Source organism: Aedes albopictus, chromosome 3 (genome assembly GCF_035046485.1).
Source record: "Aedes albopictus strain Foshan chromosome 3, AalbF5, whole genome shotgun sequence".
NCBI lineage: Eukaryota > Metazoa > Arthropoda > Insecta > Diptera > Culicidae > Aedes > Aedes albopictus.
In genome coordinates, this window is record NC_085138.1 from 5,570,473 (window position 1) to 5,589,522 (window position 19,050).

At 39.6% G+C, this 19,050-nt stretch overlaps 1 protein-coding gene across 1 annotated transcript; it reads left to right on the top strand.

Annotated features, from left to right (window-relative positions):
- The first annotated feature begins 6,777 nt into the window (after positions 1 to 6,777).
- Positions 6,778 to 8,187, top strand: LOC115257205 (adipose-secreted signaling protein). Its single transcript, XM_029856644.2, has 2 exons — positions 6,778 to 7,060; positions 7,167 to 8,187. Exon 2 carries the CDS (start codon positions 7,186 to 7,188, stop codon positions 7,723 to 7,725), a length of 540 nt encoding a protein of 179 aa, XP_029712504.2. The 5' UTR covers positions 6,778 to 7,060; positions 7,167 to 7,185; the 3' UTR covers positions 7,726 to 8,187.
- The last annotated feature ends 10,863 nt before the right edge of the window (positions 8,188 to 19,050 follow it).

Below are 19,050 nucleotides of genomic sequence, written 5' to 3' on the forward strand. Positions count from 1 at the left end.
CTCAGTTTTTACGGCTAGAGCTTGAAAAACTGACAGTTATAGGAGCACGGCTTGCTTGTTCCGAATTTTGTTTCTAGCACGATGGAGCACGTGGCCGTTCCCATTCAATCACCGCGCAGCGTCATGATAGTAATGGAAACGGTGAAAAATTTTCTTTCATTGCATAAAATTTTGTATGCAATTCGTTGCAAAACACGATTTTTACAGCACTCCTCCTGCTGTAAAAACCATAATTTAGCAACTCGTTACATAAATAACTATAACTGGTGTCAAAGAAACAAATAACAACAAAATATTAAAGAATGTGGCCGTTTTAGATTATTAAGGTTTTTCGGATTAAAAATATGATATTATGATACGTATATTTCCTTCAGTTTTATGGGCATACGTTATTCGGAGAACTTGCACCAAACAAGTAAATCTTTCAATTTGTGCTAAAAGAATTAATCTTTGACAAGTTTTGGTGTGATTATATTTTTTTTAAAGTTCGAAAAAGTTGAAAAACAACATTTATTTGATGCATCTCTTAATTTCAATGGATTTGGCTGAAATTGTGACCAAGGCCCCCATATTTATAAATTTTGCCCTGCATATTTTAATACATAGTACAGGTAGGTTCCATTTTTGTCAACACGGCCCACGATTTTTAGTTTTTTTTTGTTTTTATTTATGTGTATTTTAACTTAGAGCTAATTCTACACTTAAACTATTTTTAGTTGACTATAAAACGGAATAACTTTCTTCGACAAAGTAATTTTGAAATGTCGATATGAAGTTTTTCTAAAACAAACATCACTTAACTACAAATAATGAAATTTAATTGTTCTATGACATCTTTTAACTCATTTGAGTTGCACATTTCACACTTTACACTTTTGTTTTGCTAATGCCTACAAGAGATTCTCTCACCACAGATTTGTGATTCCGGGGTTTATCTAGGAACTTATAGAAAGTGAAATTCATGTACAAAGTCCAAATAAAGTCGTAACACTCGGGTAACGAGCCTGGATACAACAAAGAGGAGAAACGTCAAAATTTTAACAGTCGGTTTGCTGTCATCCCCATAGTTCCAATCGAGCAGGAGACCTGTCTGTATTTTTAGGATACTCTGGCTTTTCAGTCCGATTGTGAGGTCAAAAACAACCTTATATTTTCTTACTCCGACGTTTCGATCTGTATTGATTGCTGTCTCGTCATTTGGATTTTTCAACCTCACAATACTATTATTTTCAACTTAGTTATCGGGATTCAGACCGCTTTCGCTACTATCTGTCTACAATTTTCAAAAAAAAAAGGAAAAATTGTTTATCAACTTCCTTTTTGTAAATAGAAATAAAATATATCAAAATCAACAAAAAAGTACCGCGTATCCCTTTCGGAACGGAGCGTTAAAAAGTGAAATCTCCATACAAATTGCTCAACTTTGGCTTTCTAAAACTTCTAGATTTCCCAACAAAACAACCATTATTCTGCCTCATTTGAAAGAACTATTCTTTGTCTTTTGACTTCTAGCATTGACTACCTAGGTAGATACAATAGAAATTTAAAATATGCGACAGATAAAACTTTTTCATGTTTTACGGTTTGCTGTCATCCCCATAGTTCCAATCGAGCAGGAGACCTGTCAAAATGACAAGGATTCGCCACTTTGGTATACTCGAGACACTTTACACTTGAGTTCAAACTGGGTACCAACTCTAATACTTCTAATACGGTCCCCGGTACCCAAGTTTGACATTTAACTGAATACCTCTTTTTTGATTAGCTTTGTGTTTTAGTAGCCCATGACAATGAACCTAATTCATTACGTTCAACACTGAATCCAATTTGACACATGTGTTGTCGACCCAGCGAATTAAAAAACATTGGTTCATTGCAAGTTTTCAATATTACTAATAATTTATTTTTATAGGTTAGGCTCGAGTTTAGGTATACGAAGCTTTATTGTATTACTTTATGGAGTCGAAGAAGCACTTCCAGGAATAATACTTTTTCCAATGCCAATACATTCTTTGGTTACCTTTAACAATACCGCAGAGACTCGAAGTATCTTGTGATTGACGGTGTAATGAGAATAGCCCTTAAGGCTGCTAATAACCCTCCATCGTGACCCTCTACCTTCCCTGACATCTAGGTCTCCCAGTTCCGGTCAAGATCGTTCATTATCTTCACCACCATCGAAGTACATTTCATCATACAGGAGGTGGCCAAAATGTTTGGGATAGGCAACTTGTTTTTCTCTCACAAAAATGTTCAACATGCTGTAACTTTTCATAGAATGCGTAAAAAATTCTCAAATTGTTACCGTTTGTCAACCTACTATGTGTGCATCATTGGTATAAAGTTAGAGCTCGATTGGTTAACTTTCACGAAGCTAAAGCCGTTCTCGTAAAACACTATGTTTTAGACAACTAAGTTTTGAACTGTCATATCTCGGAAAGCAGTGAACCGAATCGAATGAAATTTTTAACGTTTATCAACAAACAGTATTCGGCACGGAATACGCGCTGATATGCGATCGACTCCTCGGGCCCTGTTCGATTTCATGCTACGGATGGCTGTTTCAATCTCCTGCACTGATGGAGCTTCGGTGTTGACACGGGTAATGCGTCGAACCCTTGGCGGATCATGCTGAGATGTTGATGGTGTGGCCGACACTTGAAAAAGGTTTCCAAAGCGCTCGAACCTGGTCAGTTGAGTCGGTCAGTAACTGTCCAGATGTGTCTTTCAAGGGCATCTTCTGCATTCATCTTAGTTCCACTAAGGCGACGCGAAACATCGTAGAGGGGACGGATGTCGCCGGTGTTTTTGGCTTTCTCGCCTTCGTCGGCTATGGAGTCCGCCCTCGCTCTTTTGTCCCGTCTACATAAGCGTTTCAATTCCTTCTCGAGAGCCGAACAGCGTTTACGGGCTACGGCTTTGGCTCCTCGTGTTTTTGCTCGCTCTATCGCGGCCTTGGCGGTGGCGAATAGCGTATTCACTTCGTAGGCCAGAGTATTGCAGAATTTAACCCGACGCCAATCTGTGTTCTCCACGTATATGGCAGCCCTAATCCTACCTAATGCATCTGACAGGAGCCAACATCTATCGTGTATCCACAATGGAATCCTTTGTGGATACACAAATGTTTACATACAACATGTTGGATTCTTAAAGATGGCGTCCTGCCACCCTGGTGGTGTTCTCCAAAGTCCGGACTTCGCTAAGTCCTAGGATCTCAAGCTTCATACGGCATGCCTCATTGGCTAGTTCTCGCGCTTAGTATCATACGGGCGTATCTACAATGATCGATTTCTCTTCATCGATTTTCTCTTTGGTTAATAACTTGGTTGGCAAATTATTTTCGATTATTTTTGTTGTTTTAGAAGCTAGTCCTAGTTGTTATTTACCGAAATACACTGAGAGATCATCCGAATATCGGTCGTATTTCCCGGAATAATCCAAAGAGAAAATCGATGAAGAGAAATCGATCATTGCAGATACGCCCGTATGATACTAAGCGCGAGAGTTGTGCCAGTTTACCCTGCTGGGCTAGGGTTAATACATTCCAATTTTGTCCGTTGTTTCGCGCTAAAAGTCGTTGCCGTTGAATCAGTTCGTAATCTTTCATTTTCGGTTTCAGTAACGTTTTTTTTGGTTTCGGTAACAGTAGGTTGTTGGCCTAAGGTCCCCTATTCACCGTGCTGGGGCTGCCACCCAGGAATGCCAGATGATTTTTGGAAAAATCTGTATTGCTTTTTCCAAAAATCTGTATCCCATACAAAATTTGGATGAAAAATCTGTATCTCAAACAAAAATAAAATAGCCCCTCTAGCTCAAAAATCTGCATTTCATATAAAACGAAATCTGTACGGATGCTCAAAAATCTGTATAATACAGATAAATCCCTGCTGCCACCATAGGTATAGCTTTCGGTGGAGGGGCATTTCATACTGAGCCGCTGTATGCCAGAACAGATGCTGTTTGAGCCGCACCTCTTTGGTGAACAGACACTCGAGACGTACCTCCTCAATTTAGCTGAAGTCAGAAGGACAACAGTGCCCAGGCTGCACTACCAGCTAAGCACACAACTTGTACGCGCCAAGCGCGTGCAGACCAAACTGATACGAGTTCCATTCCACCTTCTACCTACTTAAATATCAGTGACGAGGACAACAGCGAGATGCTTTCCAGCGGTATGTGCTCCATGTGGGCGGAGCCAACAGCGTACACGGCAGGCATTCATCGACAAATTCAAATGAATATAAGAATACCCATTGTCATTTTTTCAGTCAGTCTTAAATATACATTCAACGAAAACGGATCGTCAAAGTAGTTTCCTTGAACGTGAACCGAACTGTGTTATCCAACCTGATCAGCGAGGCGATCGGTTGGTTTTCGTGTATCTTCGTCCAACCCGAGTGTCGGTCGGCACCGAGTGTGTGACTTTCTTCGAGACGGCGCTGGCGGTCGAACGGTGGACGTGTCGAGACCCGTTCGGCGTTACCCTTCCTTGCGCTTGCTCGACTGTTCGAGACGTTGCTGTGTGTGAGCGGTGCTGCGGCGGCGAAGGAGTTGGCTTGCTCCGAGGAACGGTGAACGTGTCGAGACCCGTTCGACGTTGCCCTTCCTTGCGCTCGCTCGGCATTTCGATGCGTTGCTTTGAGTGTGTGGTGCTGCTGCGTCGAGGGAGCTGATTTGTTTCGAAGAGGAGTTGTGCTTGCTGTGTCGCGGTGCCTAGGAGTGTATGCCATAAGAGTTACAGAAATAATTTTCCGTCATTAATTTTCCTCTGTTGGCGTTCGGCGTCACTCCTGGCGTACCCGTTCACAATCAAGCAACGGCGAGCAAAGAAGCGAGTTTTCGGCATTCCGGCCGTGGTCCTTCGAGTGGAGAATATTTCGCTGGTAGCTGTGAGGCACGGTTACAAGCGAGTCGAGCGTAGATCCTGTGGTGGCTGATAACCGTGGTGTGCACGATCGTCGGTTACGTGTGGCTGGTGGTTGCAACGTGTGCAACTGTCGGCATCCTCCAACGTCGGCTGGTGACCGTGGCGAGCACGGTCGTCGGCACCGGGTGACTGTTGGCTGCGACGAGCGCGGCTGTCAGCGTCGAGTGGCCCGGGTAAGTCGGTGGTGCTGTGATTCCAGGTGAGTAACCTACCTCCATTGAGTTAAGTATCCAACACAACTCTTAGGTGGCGGTCTTTGTAATCGCTTGACCCGTGGAAGCATGAAGTAGGAACTTGTGAGGACCAGAGCTATGTTGGACGCTCTCCTTTTCGACTCACCGATTTGCAGCCCTGCCTACAAGGTACTCTCTCAAATTTTATGCCGCCGTCTATCACCAATTGCAAGAGAGTTCGTGGGGCAATATCAGGCTGTTATGGGTGAACGCGCTACAACGGACCAGATGTTCGCCATCCGCCAGGTGTTGCAGAAATGCCGCGAATACAACGTGCCCACACACCACTTGTTCAACGATTTCAAATCAGTGTATGATACAATCGATCGAGAACAGCTATGGCAGATTATGCACGAATACGGATTCCCGGATAAACTGATACGATTAATCAAGGTGACGATGGATCGAGTGATGTGCGTAGTTCGAGTATCAGGGACACTATCGACTCGCCGTTTTGCAGCCCAATCCCTAGATGACATTCCTGGTGAAATTCTCAGAAGGAATCCCTACCGGAAATTCCAAAATAATGGCATTTTTGGAGTAATTTACAGATGGGATTCCTGGAGAATTTCCCAGATGGAATACCTTAAGAAATCTCCAGAAGGAATACAAGCAAAGTTGCCTCTTTAACACTAAAAACTTTAAGAAATAAATTAGAAACAAATCGTTTTATACAGTCCGGATTCGCTGGTTGGGTCACGACTGCGCCCCGATTAGCGAATAGTGTTCGTTCGTTGGGGCAACTGACAACTAATCAAAATGCTCTAGACACACGCAAGTGACGAGAAGCACGTCACGGAACACTCAAATACTTGCGTAAACGTTCTGTATACAGGAGCTGTGATGCGACGGCGGTCAGACGTCAAACTCGTTTTGACATCTATTTTGACATTGACAATGCTTTTTAGTTGGGTTTTGCCCCAACCAGCGAACATTCAACCATCGAGACAGCCCATCTAACGAGCTCTCAACGAACGAATCGTCACTGTATATCAAATCTATTACAGATCTATTATGGTGCGCTACTTATTTTGCATTTAAAAAATTGATTGGCTGCATTTTCCTGAGATTCAAGAAAATAAAGTAAAATAATGCGTAAGAGAAAGCTTCTTATCGAAGGCTGATTCCTGAACATGGTCGAATGCTTCCAAGCATATGATATTTTGTTCCATTCTCACTATCGAAGAAATAATAAAGAATAAAATTGTTTGTTGACCTGTTGCTTTGAACATTCATGAAAATCTGTTATATTTACCAATATTTTCGAGTATGTGACAAATAAGCCTACCTTAAAATGTGCATGTTCTTCACATGTTTCACATTCACATAACATTATATTATATCGTTCTCTGTCTCTCTTATCTCATTGCTTATATGTGTAGGAAACTGTTCTGGATGTCGGCAGTATCTACCCATCCACCAATATTTTTTAATGAATGTATATCTCATACCAATGCAGATGTACAGTATCGAACAGTGAAAAGCACCAAATCAGATTGTATCCAATACAACTAAGTTTTCGAAGATTTAAATGGGTTATCTCCGCAGAAATATTATTTTTATTTGATTGATCGGAGAACGAGAAGCCATCGTAGTTGTTTGATGATTTTTTCATCAAATTGATTATTTATGTAACACAGGTTTGATAGTTTAGCCTAGTTTAATTTGTTGGTATAATTTTTGGTAAACTTTTCCGATACACAAATGTGTTATTGTACCAAATTAACTAGATAATATCTCAAACGTACTGTATTACGAGGGCTGCGGTTGTGTCGTTCGCCACTGTAGTACTGTGACCAGATATATGAAATGATATCGTGCTAAAAATGTCGACTGGTGGAAATATTTAAAAATAGACACATTCTATGTCAACAAATAAAAAGAAGCGTTCTGAAAGGTAAGTATAACTCATTGAAAAGTTTGTGAGTTCTATTTTATTCACAATTGCGTCAATCTAACCACTAAGTTAAGCTAACATCAATTCATAAAATAATCTTTTTCAGATATTCCTGATACGCAAAAATGGAGGAACAACACGATCATCACGTTCACTTCGACGCGGCTGTGATAAACGACGGTCTCCATGATAACTCCATTATCTATAAGGTAGCTGCCAAAGGCAGTTCAATCATGATTCATCTAGGTTTCCTACAGACGAAGCATAGATATCGAATTGAATTGAAGATGCCCTTGGTCCCATTATTGAATGCGGGTTTGAAAATTGGCGCAAACTCGGAATTCGTAGTGGAGGAATCAAAGTTGCCAAACCATAACTGCAAGCTGTTGGAGTTTCCCACCAAAGCGGCCGTGGACAGCGAAGGCAAGGAAAACCTAACGGCGGCCGTGGAATTCTTTGCCCATAAGGAGAAACTCGTCAAGGAGCACTTGCACGTTTGCGGAAAGGAGGATCATAGTGTTAAGCTTGACTTGGTGCTGATTGCACGTGTGCTGGGACGAGGAAAGGGAACACCTATGCTGCGGGATGGCGTCCACCTGATGGCAGTCGAGGACGACGAGGAATCAGAACTGTCGGACTGGCAAGGATTCCCTAAGAAGGAGTAGAAAATTTGAAGTTTGTTCAGATAAGCTGTAACTTTATTTCTTTACCTTAGTTTAAATGACCGATATGCATTTCAAGGTAATACTCTACCTCAGTTAAAATTTCCGTATCAGTTAGATCAAATGCCAACAGGCAATTAATACTTGACTTTACATTCATCAATAACATCGGTTTCTTTATATTTTATCATCGTTTCGGATCAAGCGGTTGCTGCATTATACTGATTAATATTTTAGGTGTAAAATACGAAGAGAATTTACTTAGTGTAATCTGTGTCGTTTTAGAAAAACCGGAAATGAAAAACAACAATTAGCTACTTTATTCATATAGGCTAAGTGACTGGAGGCTAAATTGGATGCTATAAAGATGGGAACTAGTAACACCTAATCGTAAGTTTTGAAATAATGTATCTTTTTTAATCGACCTTCGAAAGAAAAAAAATAAAGTTATACATTACATCACTATCTATTCCTTACAACTGAGTTATTTTTATGCGGAATGCAGAATTTTGGGAGCCCCTCGAATTTTAATTTACATTTTTCTTTATATGTTATTGAGGCACTAGATAGTCAATCTCATTTGCCATCCTCTTATCAGTCTAGTCTATCAGTCACATACAATCAGCGTTGATTTAACTAGAACCTAGGGGTTTGGCGTAGATAAATTTTTAAATAAGGTCAGAAACAAAAACAGACCTTCGCAGACGCGCCAACTTGGTCAAATTATTGGGGGGGCAAAGCCAGGTTTTTCTGATTTTTTGTATGGGAAAATCTAAAAATCGTCAACTATTGGGGGGGCAAAACCATGCTTGCCCCCCCTAAGTTGGCGCCTATGGACCTTCGTACTATAATCCTGTACGGAGGTCTGTTTCTTGACATACATATTAGAAGACATAGGACATTACGATTCTATCATTTCACCAACGATGACGTTTGGATCACAAGTTTCCGTTATCACCAAACAAACTCGCAAGTCTATGCGGAAATATGAGAAGCAAATAGTTGAGGAAGACACCACCTGGGGCACAAATACTTCGAGGGAAAACCGTAACCAAAAAAGTCAGAGCATTGCAAATGAGGTTCTGGAGTCATGTCATCAGAATGGAGGACAATCATTTACTTAAATTAGCTGCTAAATACAAGAAAGATTATTGAAAGCAAGGAAGACCATCATTCACTTGGCCCGACGTCATTCGACAAAATGTTGACAGGTATGGAGATTTAAGTTTAGAAGAATGGGAAGAGTTAGCAGAGGACAGGGTAAAGGTCAAAAACAAAATCAATGAAATTTACGAATTAGCGGAATTCTCGGATTCAAATAAATAAACCATAGGAAGGTTGAGAATAAATGTGCGTGTGATTGAGTTATGTTTCACTTTATTTAGTGAAATATTAAAAACCTCAAATAGTAGAGTATTATGTTTTCTTTGCTGTGCATGCATCACTCCTGTATGGGATAAGGATCACAGCATAATCGATTACGTTCCACATGGTCTCGTGTGGAAGCGAACACAATAGATGAAGGAGTGTTTAGTGTTTAATATTGTGTTGTTACTCAATATCAAAATGCAGACGTGTATGATATTTATATTTTTATTTTGTATAATAATATACTCTCTTTCAGGATTTATCAAGGTAAGCTCATTTAACAGATCTGTAAACTACCTATCAAATACCAACTGCGCTCGAAACTGTCATGTAGGGCTCCTCATAACAATTCCACCCTACTAACACAAATTCCCTTTCCTAGCGTCTATGGAGATAGTTTGGGTACTCTGTATCGTCCAAACTAGACGTTAAACTATCATTCCTACCCTTTCCTAGCGATTGCACGCTAACGCCGTTCAGCACTAAAGTGCATAATTTCCAGACTACACCAAAAATGTGTAACCCTTGCACATTCACAAAATCAGCTCCTGTGTCCGCAAAATCGTTAAATTCGCAAAAATTTTTGCACAGCAATCTAGCTTGGTTTACTAGTGACCTTGGAAAACAAAAAAAAAATAACGACATTTCGCATCCAGACGAGTGTACGAGCTGTTTTTGAGAATGTGTAATTGTAACACATTGTTGTATGGTCTGGAAATTATGCACTTATGAGTAGGGCTTACACATTCTATGTGCTGAGTGGTTTTAGCGTGTGTAAGGACGTGATGCTGACCAACTCTTACACGTAGAAAAAGGCGTTAATCCCAGCGGCAATACGTGATAGACTTTTCAAAACCTATAGAGCTGAGCATTGTATAGCCACCCACGATGTGTACAATCGCCTATGCTATGCTATGCTACATATTAGAAGACATAGGACATCTTTCAAATGGATTCCATTCCTTCTCATGATAACAGTGTTGAATGGTAGGTACATTCTTGGAGGTGCATCACACAGCTCAGTGGAGAGCTAGGTATCAACTGATAAATGGAAATAAATTGTAAATATGTTATACCTAGATTGAATAAAGGAGAGGCACTGAGCTGGTAGCGATATCAGTCAGTGCCTGGGTTTGAGAACAAAGCCTCGCCTCTGTTTTTATTTCCAACAGGTTATGGACCCAGGGACGCCCTGGTTCGGGAAGCGAGGAGACCGAGATGCGGTATCCAAGATACGATGAGGAGGCCAATACCCGATGAGGTGTCAAGATGCGATGAGGCCTGGTGCCAATATTCGTTGAGACACCAAGATGCGGTGAGGGGACCAACACTCGATGAGGATTGATAGCCGTATGGGACCTGCGCTGATCGATGGACGCTGGAGCTGGATGGCAGAAGGTACTTGAGGCGGAAGACGCTTCGAGCCAGGAGGAGCTTGGTAGCCTCTTAGTAGCAGACGTAGCTTGGAGCCAGGGCCTGGTAGCAGAGTCTGCTTGGAGCCAGGATGAGTCTGGTAGCTCGGTTGCTAAGGAGGAGCTCGGTAGGCTGGAGGAGTACGTGGCCAGGTGAAGCTCGGGACGCGTCGGATCTGAGAGTGTGTGATGAGGAGGAGTGTTGAATGGTAGGTACATTCTTGGAGGTGCATCACACAGCTCAGTGGAGAGCTAGGTATCAACTGGTAAATGGAAATAAATTGTAAATATGTTATACCTAGATTGAATAAAGGAGAGGCACTGAGCTGGTAGCGATATCAGTCAGTGCCTGGGTTTGGAGAACAAAGCCTCGCCTGTGTTTTTATTTCCAACAAACAGTTGGTTTGGAATTGCCAAATTCGCTTATACAATGCAGAATAATAATTTCTATTTTAAAGAAACTTATTAAGTATCGTAATGGCCTTCTTTCCAACACTGATTCAATGTGCAACTCTAACGAGTTATATAAAAGAAAATAAACTGCAAGATATTCTGTAAATTTTAAATGTTGTTTGTTATTGGGTGTTTGAACTGTCTTGCATTTTTGCCGTTTCCCGTTTCCCCATTAATTAGACAATTTAGCCAGCATATGTTTAAAAAGCTCGTGGCTAAGGCTATCTAGCTCCCAGTGAGAATAGTTTTGTTTTCATAGGGAAACGTTTCCTTATGAAAACATTAAACAAAAATTGCTATCTTCTGCTGCTGCTTGAGAAGAGAAGGGTGATAAACGTAAGAAATGTAAATAAAGGGTGTCCCGACCCAAATTGCTCCACGGAAAATAGTGTAAGGTACACCGGGGAAAGTTGAAACGGGTGGGGCAAGATGAAACAGTGGGTTAACATGATGTTTTCTATTGAAGAAATACAATTTGTTTGCCATAACACATAGTTTTTGATTCAAACAATCTTTTAGCGAAGGATGAATTTTCAAATTTTATTGAAATCTATTTCAAAACATCGCGTTCCATCTTGCCCCACCCGTTTCACTTTGCCCCGGTGTACCTTATAACATTTGATTGCATGCATCAAAATTGCTAATTTTCCAACCAGCAACAGTTTATTATGTGCAGATGATACCATCAAAATTTCATCAGAATCGGTTTAGTATTGACGGAGATATCTCCGACGCGAGAAATTTAGATTTTGGGAATCTTGTACAAACAACGAATAAAAATAACAAATATTTAACATATGTAAAGCTTGAGTCAGAAATACTAAACCGATTACAATGATTTTTTTTTTCTGTAGGTGGCGTATATGTATATAAAAATATTGTTTTAAAATTTCATTCGATTTAGTCAAACGGATAAAAAGTTGTGATCGTATATGTAGCCAAAATTCGCAATATGCAAAATTGTTTTATAAGTATTGTGACATTCAAAGTTTTCCAACTTTGAAAGTGTTAAGCAAAAATGGCTCAAAATTTGATTGAAAACATGTTATTATATTAGGTTAACACTGTCAAGTTTTATAGAGAATCGCAGCAGTATTGACAGTTTTAAATTGTTAAGAAGTGTTTAAAATTCACTCTGAAGCGGTTTGAGTTTTTAATACTATAAAAATAAGTTCTCAACCGATTTCAATGAAAATTTTACCACTTAATATATATTATGTTGAAAACTTATAGTTAAATTTTCAGACGTTTTGACACACTAACAGTAAAGTTATAGTCAGAATGAGTGTACAAGATCCCAAAAATCTAAATTTCTTGCGTCGGAGGTATCTCCGTCAATACTTAATCGATTCTGATGAATTTTGTATGGCATTATCTTCACATTATATACTGTTGTTGGTTGAAATATTAGCCATTTTGATGCATGCAATTGCAATCATAAGTTATACACTATTTTCCGTGGTGCAATTTGGGTCGGGACACCCTTTAGATGGGTTTACTTTGATGTTCGATTTTTTTCGATACTTTCGTAGAATAATAAAGAATGTTGAGGTAGAGGAGGGTCAATGTTACAACAACTAAATTGCAGTTCAATGCGCACGCCGGGGTAACCTATTGTTTATTACACCAACGAACCTAATTTCAAAATGACTGACAACTCTCAGGTCACTTTAATAGATGTAACATGAGCATGAAAAGGACGGCAACAAGATCGATTAAGTAGGATATGTAATCCGTCTTTTTCGTGCACGTGTGTGGTCTGTTAAAAAGATCTGAGAAGTGTTGAACATTTTCATGGCTAGCTTCGTTGGTGTAATGAAGAATTGCCGGGGGCAAAGATGTCCTGCTGTTTCTCAAAAGTGCAAATTCTTCTTGAAATAAATTAGTAGAACACTACTTGAAATCAAAACTTCATCGGAAGAACGGGTTTACTGAATTCACAAATTTGATCTTACACATGCTCTCTTAGCATTTCGCGTTACAAAATTGTATTTTGTAAAATAAATAAAATCAAACATGTTTATATGTACACATATTTCTTGTACCAACTTTTCGAACCCTCTAAGCAGAATACCCTCTTCGAATGAGTGTAATCTCAGCGTCAGTTATCCACTCCAGTGAGGAAGATTACAAGTGGTAGTTGAAATACGTGCATCTGTCAAAGGATAAGCAAAATAGGGCGGAATTGAAAAGTACAAAACTGTTCATATACTTGTTGCCTCGCAACCGGCTTAATCAGTGATAGCACGATTTCTTGCTACAATGCGGTCACCAAGACCAACGCCCTCAATTTCATGTTCCCTAGAGCCCTTTGTCATCATGTAGGGTGTGGGACCATTTGGGCAGGAGCACCTGTTTTGGGCACTTACTGCTATATCTCAGTTAATTTCGAACCAATTGACTTGGATTTTTGCACATGGCTAGATACCGTGCGTATCTGGTCGTATCTCAAAAATCAAGTCAATCGGTTCAAAATTAAGTGAGTTATAGCAGCAAGTGCCCAAAATAGGTGCTCCTGCCCAAATGGTTCCCCAGACCCTACTTTGTCTTCGACGCATTAATGGCAAATTTGATTCACCTGGCTTCATTCTTAAGGCGAAACTGCATCCTTTTCCTCACTTTTTAGTTTTTGATTTTTTTTATAAAATAACGAAAATCGGTTTTCGTGCACATGTAGAGTATGGATCAAGGTATCTCCTGATTTTTTTCCAGATGGAAAATGTTTTTCGTTTTTGCAAAAACCATTTTTAAACAAAATTTTACCAAAAATTGGTTTCTGAAAAAACGAAAAACATTTTCCACCTGGAAAAAAATCAGGAGATACCTTGATCCATATCCTACATGTGCACGAAAACCGATTTTGAAAATAATGCTTCAAAAACTGAAAAAATGAGGATATGCTTCCAGTTTCGCCTTAAGTCGGATGTACGTTTCGGCCGTCGTCTCAAATTTCCTAGCTATACTATCAATGTCATCGGCGAAACCAAATAGCTGAACGAATTTCGTGAAAATCGCATGCACGAAAGACCATCACCTTGCCGTAACCCTCTGCGAGATTCGAAGGGACTCGAGAGTGTTCCTGATACTCGAACTACGCACATCTCTCGATCCATCGTCGCCTTGATCAGTCGTATAAGTTTATCCGGAAATTCGTATTCGTGCATAATCTGCCATAGCTGGTCTCGATCGATTGTACCATACGCCGATTTAAAATCGATGAACAAGTTATGTGTGGGCACGTTGTATTCGCGGCATTTCTGCAACACCTGGCGGATGGCGAACACCTGGTCCGTTGTAGCGCGGTTACCCATAAATCCAGCCTGATTTTGCCCCACGCACTCTCTTGCAATCGGTGATAGACGGTGGCATACAATTTGAGAGAGTATCTTTTGTTTTTATTAACGTGAATTTTAGCTTAAATGCTAATTCTACACTTAAGAGAGTATCTTGTATTCAGCGCTCAGTATTGTGATCGCGCGATAGTTCCCGCAATTTAACTTCTTGCCCTTTTTGTAGATAGGGCACAAGATACCTTCCATCCATTCTTCCGGTAAAATTTTCGAGCAGACGAGGTGAAGTTCACCGTGCGGCAATTTTCATTCATTTGTCTGCATATTCATATGCAGCTGCTCGATACTCGTTTGTCAACTGAATGAAAATCAATGAATATTTGTAACATCTTACAAAGTGTTACATTACTGATAATATATCAACGTTTCGATTACATTTAACTGTGATTTACACAGATCTTTTCCCATTCGATTGTTGTGGAGTGTTTTTGGAAGGAATCGTAGTCATAAACGTAGGTAATTATGAAGATGTTTCTCCATATTCAATGACTACGAATTGACTGACTGTGTGAAGAGGGAGAGCGAAAATGAATTTGTTTGTTTTGAATATTCAGTGCAGAGTCATTCAAATTCGTGCTGTTTTCAGTCAATGACTATGAACATTTTGCACCCTTGTCGGTAGTTCGGTACACTCATCGGGCTCAGAGAGTACTTTTATATGAAGTTACGTACCATGCGTCTCCATCATCAAGCGAGCGTGGATGTCTCCATTGAACGGGAGAGCGCATCCGGGAATACATTGTCTCTTCCCCTCCTGTGTCGAATCTGTCGGGTCATTGGTGCATTAGGTGGTATTCATTTGCATAGATTCTGACAAGCAGGCTCCCCAGCATGTCCGGAGTGCGCAAACCTCGACGAGACCGCGGAGCACGTGCTTTTTAGTTGCATACGCTTAGTGGAGCAAAGGTTGATCACAAGATATGCGGTGCACATCAATGTGCGCACAATAGTCTCACGTTTGGGCAGACAACGACAGTTCACTAGGTCTTTGGATAGGATAGAAAACGTAATCCTTCAGAAGCAGTTCACCAGCCGTGCACGGAACATGTCGTCCAGTAAGACACTGTTGCGTACTGACTCAGAAGGTTACGGTATCATATGGTGTCATATGGTCAAATTTGTATTTGTTTTTTTGTCATGTCTAGGTTTGAAGAATGTTACTGTTCAAATTTATGTTGTGGCCTATAATTCAGTAATCTTTGGTGTGCCTATGATCTGTTACGATGGTCGATGTGTTCGTTATGTCCATTTTTGTTGATCCTCATTTTAATACTATTTTTATTATCTTTGAAAGTTGTATTTGGTCCACATCCCTAGCACTATCAGCATCGGTCCAAATAGTTCCAAATTAAAAAATCCTTCCATACACTCAGTCAAAAAATGTAAAAATATCTAATTTGTCATAGTCTACGTTAGTCAAAGTCGAAGTAGTCAGTTTTTGTCGATTTTGTCTTGATCACACGTTAGCTTCGATTCTACATATAAGCAAGCACTAGTAAATGCTGCACTTCCCACTATTAGTTTCTTAGTTATTTTAAATTGATATTGCAAGAAAATATTATAAAGCATTAGGCATTCGAAACATATTAGGGTTTACTCACAAAACTATCAGATATAAAAAATATAGAGAAAATTAAATCACGAAAGCATGTTGAGAACTATGTATTAGCAAATTGAATTGTATACACAAGATACTACTAATTATTACATATTGTAATTGAATTTTTAAAATTAACCGAATAGTGGAAAGCCCAGGCAACAGTTGAAAGTCTGCTGACTCAAAAAAGATTCAGAGACTCGCCACAAAACACAAATAATTTCATTATGATTCACAACGACTCTCGAAACCTTCCCAGACTCAATCGATCGAAACTGTTTTCTGGGTATAGAAACTACTAGGCCCCAGCAGGTCCCTCCTGTATATCGAGCATTTCTGATAAATCAGCCATACTCCATCTGTAGCAGCCGGTTCGCAATGAACCGTTGGAAGTGCATTAAAGTGTTAAAGGTGATATTTTCATTACAAGAATTAGAATCAACATCCTTCACTTTAATACCGTCGAACCTTGTGATCTTGGCCAGGGAGTAAATATGGGGCTAAAAATTAGGAAAGATATAGGGGAACTCTTTCTCGGCAGTTTTGTTCCCTTCGTCATGGGGGTTTTTTGAAACCTGTAAATAGGTCTCAGAGTTGGCCTCAAATCCTTCCCAACCAAGCTGAGTTATATGCCCAAATTTCAGGCAATTCGGCCCACAAAAACCCCCATGAAGAAGAGAACAAGCCTGCCGAGAATACCCATCGTCACCCTACCAGTATGCATTTTTGATCGGTTTTATCTTAACGGAGCACAGAGGCACACCACAACGCACTTAATCATTTCAGTGGAAAATCATAGGAAAAAAATGTTTCTACACTGTTTCACATTTATTGCCATAACTCTACAGTAAACGCTAATATCGCTATGAAAATTAGAGTGCAAATAGAAAACAAGTTGTTGAATTTGGGAAAATTTTATTGTATAACACTAGGATGTAAAATATGTTCATTAAACAATGGAGAAAACACGCTTTTTTAATGCTTACGTTAAAACCGATGTATGACTTAGAAAAACATTTATGTCACTTTAGACAGTTAACTGAGTTTGGTGAGTAGTAAATATGCATAATTGAAGTAACGTTGATAAATATATACTGGTTTGAAACCACTTTGAACACTTTGGGGACATTTTTTGTAGGTATTTTGGCGATATTGTTCAATCGGAACAACATGGGTTTCTTTGAAATTTCGTAGTATAAAACATCAAATCGAGATTTCTCGAGATTCCTCCTAGGAATTATTTTAAAAATTTACCAACCGGTGCAGAATAGCAACAGGGTTCGATCCCTGAACTTAGTTTTGATGAACATTTTTATTTTATAATAATGGTCTGTGGGGGCACCGTGCGGTGGAGATATCACTCCGGACAACATTGTTGAAATACTTTTAGGTGCACTAGTATAATGCTCAGAATGTGACATCACTTTCTCTTTTATATCTCATTTTTTGGGTAAAGATCACTGCGTCCAGATTTTAGGATTATTGTATTTTCCGCTTTTGCTGTGAAGTACACAAGCTAACACAGTAACATACTTATCTTTGAGATACCTGAGTATCGATTGAACACAAGACCAACTATTACCTATTGATGAATAGAGATCCTGAGTTACAGCATATGTGATTCCCCCCATTTGGCGAGACTCTCCTCTATCTGATAACAGAAGACGTTTACATAAATAAATTGAAATACGCCTAGGAGGGACGGAAGAAGCTGATGCGTGCAAAAATGGTTACTCCGTCCTTTTCACATGTTGGTCTAGCATTATCAATTTGCTTAACCCCTTAAGGACCTGAAAAACTTTTTTGCATATTTTTTGGCTCAATAGGTGCAGTGGGTTTTTCAAAAGCGAAACGGTTTTATTAACCTTCCGTAACTCGCGCGGTTGGCTACCTGGGTCAGCACCTCGCTACTGCTGAGTACAAAAAGCGAGATTTTTTCAACGTGTTGTACAAAATACAACAGCGCGATCGCTCGAGGGTTAAGGGGATTTGTTGTGCTCTCGCATGCATATGTGGAGACTATGATGTACTGCACACCAGTTGTTTTTCACTCCATTCCGTGTTGTTTCTATGTATATATGATGTACGATGTACCTCAACGAGAATTGTTCAGAACTCTTTATTTGGGTTGAGATTTATGTCCTTTCACAACTGTAACAAAACTCTCCAGATTAATCAAAAACGTTCAGTAATTATGAACTTAGTCAACTGAATGCAAACAGTTTTGTTAGCTTCAAATATCACTTGAACGATATTCATTACAATTAATGATATATTTTGAAGCATGAACTGTTGGTAATCATGATCTTGAGTTGTTCTAGGAAACCTGAAACGCTCTGGAGCTCAGATTGCAAGATCTACCTGTAGGCGTAATGTATGCATATCAGAACTGATTTCATTGGATCTAAACATGTAAATCAAAGTGTGGGAGACTAGCTCCACATCACTAGCGATTCCTTGAGCCTTCCAAATATTTGTATAATTAAGATCTTTATTTCCTGTAAATCCTGTAAGAATCCTGAAATTTGGCTATCGGTGAAAGCTGTCTCGGAAAGTAGTTTATGGAAACCTAGGGCAGGCTTGTGGTATTCGAACCATGGTTCAAGATGTCTGGATAATCATTCCACGGTTTGTTATTCGTACTATTCCTTCGATATTTCCTTTCCGCGACGAACAATGCACTCGCGCCCTAGGGGAAGGGCACTAGTGATGTGGAAAAATATTGAGAATATATGCTTTATCAACATCGACTAACTTCATATACAAACATTTCGTAAATCGGGGCATCAGGCAATATTGTTTTTTTTGTAGTGCTCTCAGGCAACATATCTGTTAAAATAGTACAACTGCAATGGAAGATATATTCCTGCACATTTTTTGCACCTAGTTTGTGATTATGGATTTTTCGATGCTAATGTAACTTTGTTTTGATTTTCGTTTTTCATGATAATCAATGCGCTCACGGCAAAGAAACTTTCGATGCTAGGGGCAAGACACAAGTTCAAAAACAAAAAAAAAATGTATATAGACAATAACCCATAAAAATATTAACAATAAACTTAGGTACTTTAGGCATATATTTCTTATCGTTCAGACTTGCATATTTATTTAAACGCTATTTGATTTGCCATTGATTTTCTTTTAATAT